The 1382-nt window shown below is 69.0% G+C and overlaps 1 protein-coding gene across 1 annotated transcript in view; it reads left to right on the top strand.

The window, feature by feature from the left end:
* Positions 1-388: 388 nt before the first annotated feature.
* CHLNCDRAFT_55752 (hypothetical protein) overlaps positions 389-1382 on the top strand; it is a gene marked incomplete at both ends in the record, with an annotated part of 2628 nt that continues 1634 nt past the window's right edge. The window contains one exon of the mRNA XM_005842628.1: positions 389-420. Within this exon, the coding sequence (XP_005842685.1) occupies positions 389-420 (32 nt within the window). The remainder of the gene's footprint in view (positions 421-1382) is intronic.

Genomic DNA, 1382 nt, shown 5'->3' with positions numbered 1-1382 from the left:
CCGCCTTGGCCCAGCCCACCCCTTTTTCTTCTCTGCCGGCGGCCGCGTTCAGCTCCGCCCCCCTCCTGTTCCCCCCCTGCTTGAGCGTCTGTCAGCTCCGCCTGGCCCTTCCCCGCCTTTCTCCTGACTGTGCCCTCCTCACGCCTTTTCTCGTGTCCGTCTTCCCTCTTGCCCGTCTTCTGCCTGCCTGCCCTGTGCCTGCCGCCTTGCTGCCGCGTTGCTCGCCTCCTGTGCCGGCTTGCGTCTGGTTGCCCGTGCGTTGTCGGCTGCTGCCTGGCTGTGGTACCCTCAGGCCTTGGCTGGCTGTTGCGCCGTGCGAGGTGTGCTAGGAACCAATGGAGGTGGTTGCGCTTTTCCGCAGTCACGCCATGGGGAACCCGCCGGCAGTATGCTGCAGTGCCTGTGCGCCTGTGCCTGCTCGTGCGTTGTTGTGCTTGCCGCGTTGCCGCTCGGTGTGCTTTCTCTGGCGTCCCCCTTTCTCCCCTCTCCTCGTTGGCAGCTGGCTGCCCCCTTCTCCCGTGTGATCTGACCTGAGCCTTGACCCCCTGTGTCGCCTGCCCTCTGAGGCGGTCCCCGCCCGCCCGCCTGGCCGCTCCCCCAGCTTCTGTGCCGGGGTGGGTGGCGTCTCTGAGCCGCTTGCGCCGCCTGCTGGCGGTCCTGGCCCTTGATCCCCCTCTTTCCCCTGTCTTTTGCCCCCCGTTTCCCCTCCTCACACCTCTCTGACAGTCACTGGGCTGGCTCCCAGGCACCCTCCGCTTTCCCTGCCGCCCGCTGTGCCCGATCGGCTCCTCGCAGCCCCGCGCTCCGCCGCCCTGTTGGTTTGTTTCATACCAATATTGTCCAGAGCTAGTGGGCACGGCTTGTGTGTCCCCAGCCTTTTTAACGGTGGGTTAACGGTGGGTGGGCGGGGCCGAGGCTGCCAACCCAGGAGGCGGGGGCACAGCCCAGGGCCTCAAAACAAACAAGAAGGGACCAGAAGACTGGAGCGTCGCGCGGCGGGCAGCCTCCAGCGGCGTGGCTGCGGGCGGCAGGGTTGCAGGGCCAGGCACAGCCGCCTCCAGTGGTGGGGGCGGCGGGTCATGAGTGCCGTCGCTGGAAGAGGCTGCGCCGGCAGCAGGCTGCGAGGCCGGCTGGTGCAGGAAGCCGCCGAGTGTGAGCTGGGTGAAGCGCGGTCCGGCGGGCTGGGCTGGCAGGGCGCCACGGCGGCGCAGCACCTTGGCCGCCAGGCTGCGGCGGCCACGATCCAAGGCCTCCACAGCGGCCAGGCACACCACACCCAGGCGCCAGTGCGCACCCCAGGCGGGGGGGTGGCGGGCAAGCCAGATATCAGCGGGGACAAGGGGAGGGGGAGGGGCATCAGCCGGATCAACGGCAGTCAGGGC

This window comes from Chlorella variabilis, assembly GCF_000147415.1.
Source record: "Chlorella variabilis unplaced genomic scaffold CHLNCscaffold_172, whole genome shotgun sequence".
NCBI classification, from domain to species: Eukaryota; Viridiplantae; Chlorophyta; class Trebouxiophyceae; order Chlorellales; family Chlorellaceae; genus Chlorella; species Chlorella variabilis.
The sequence above is the reverse complement of the archived record's forward strand: the minus strand, read 5'-3'. Positions and strand labels throughout refer to the sequence as shown.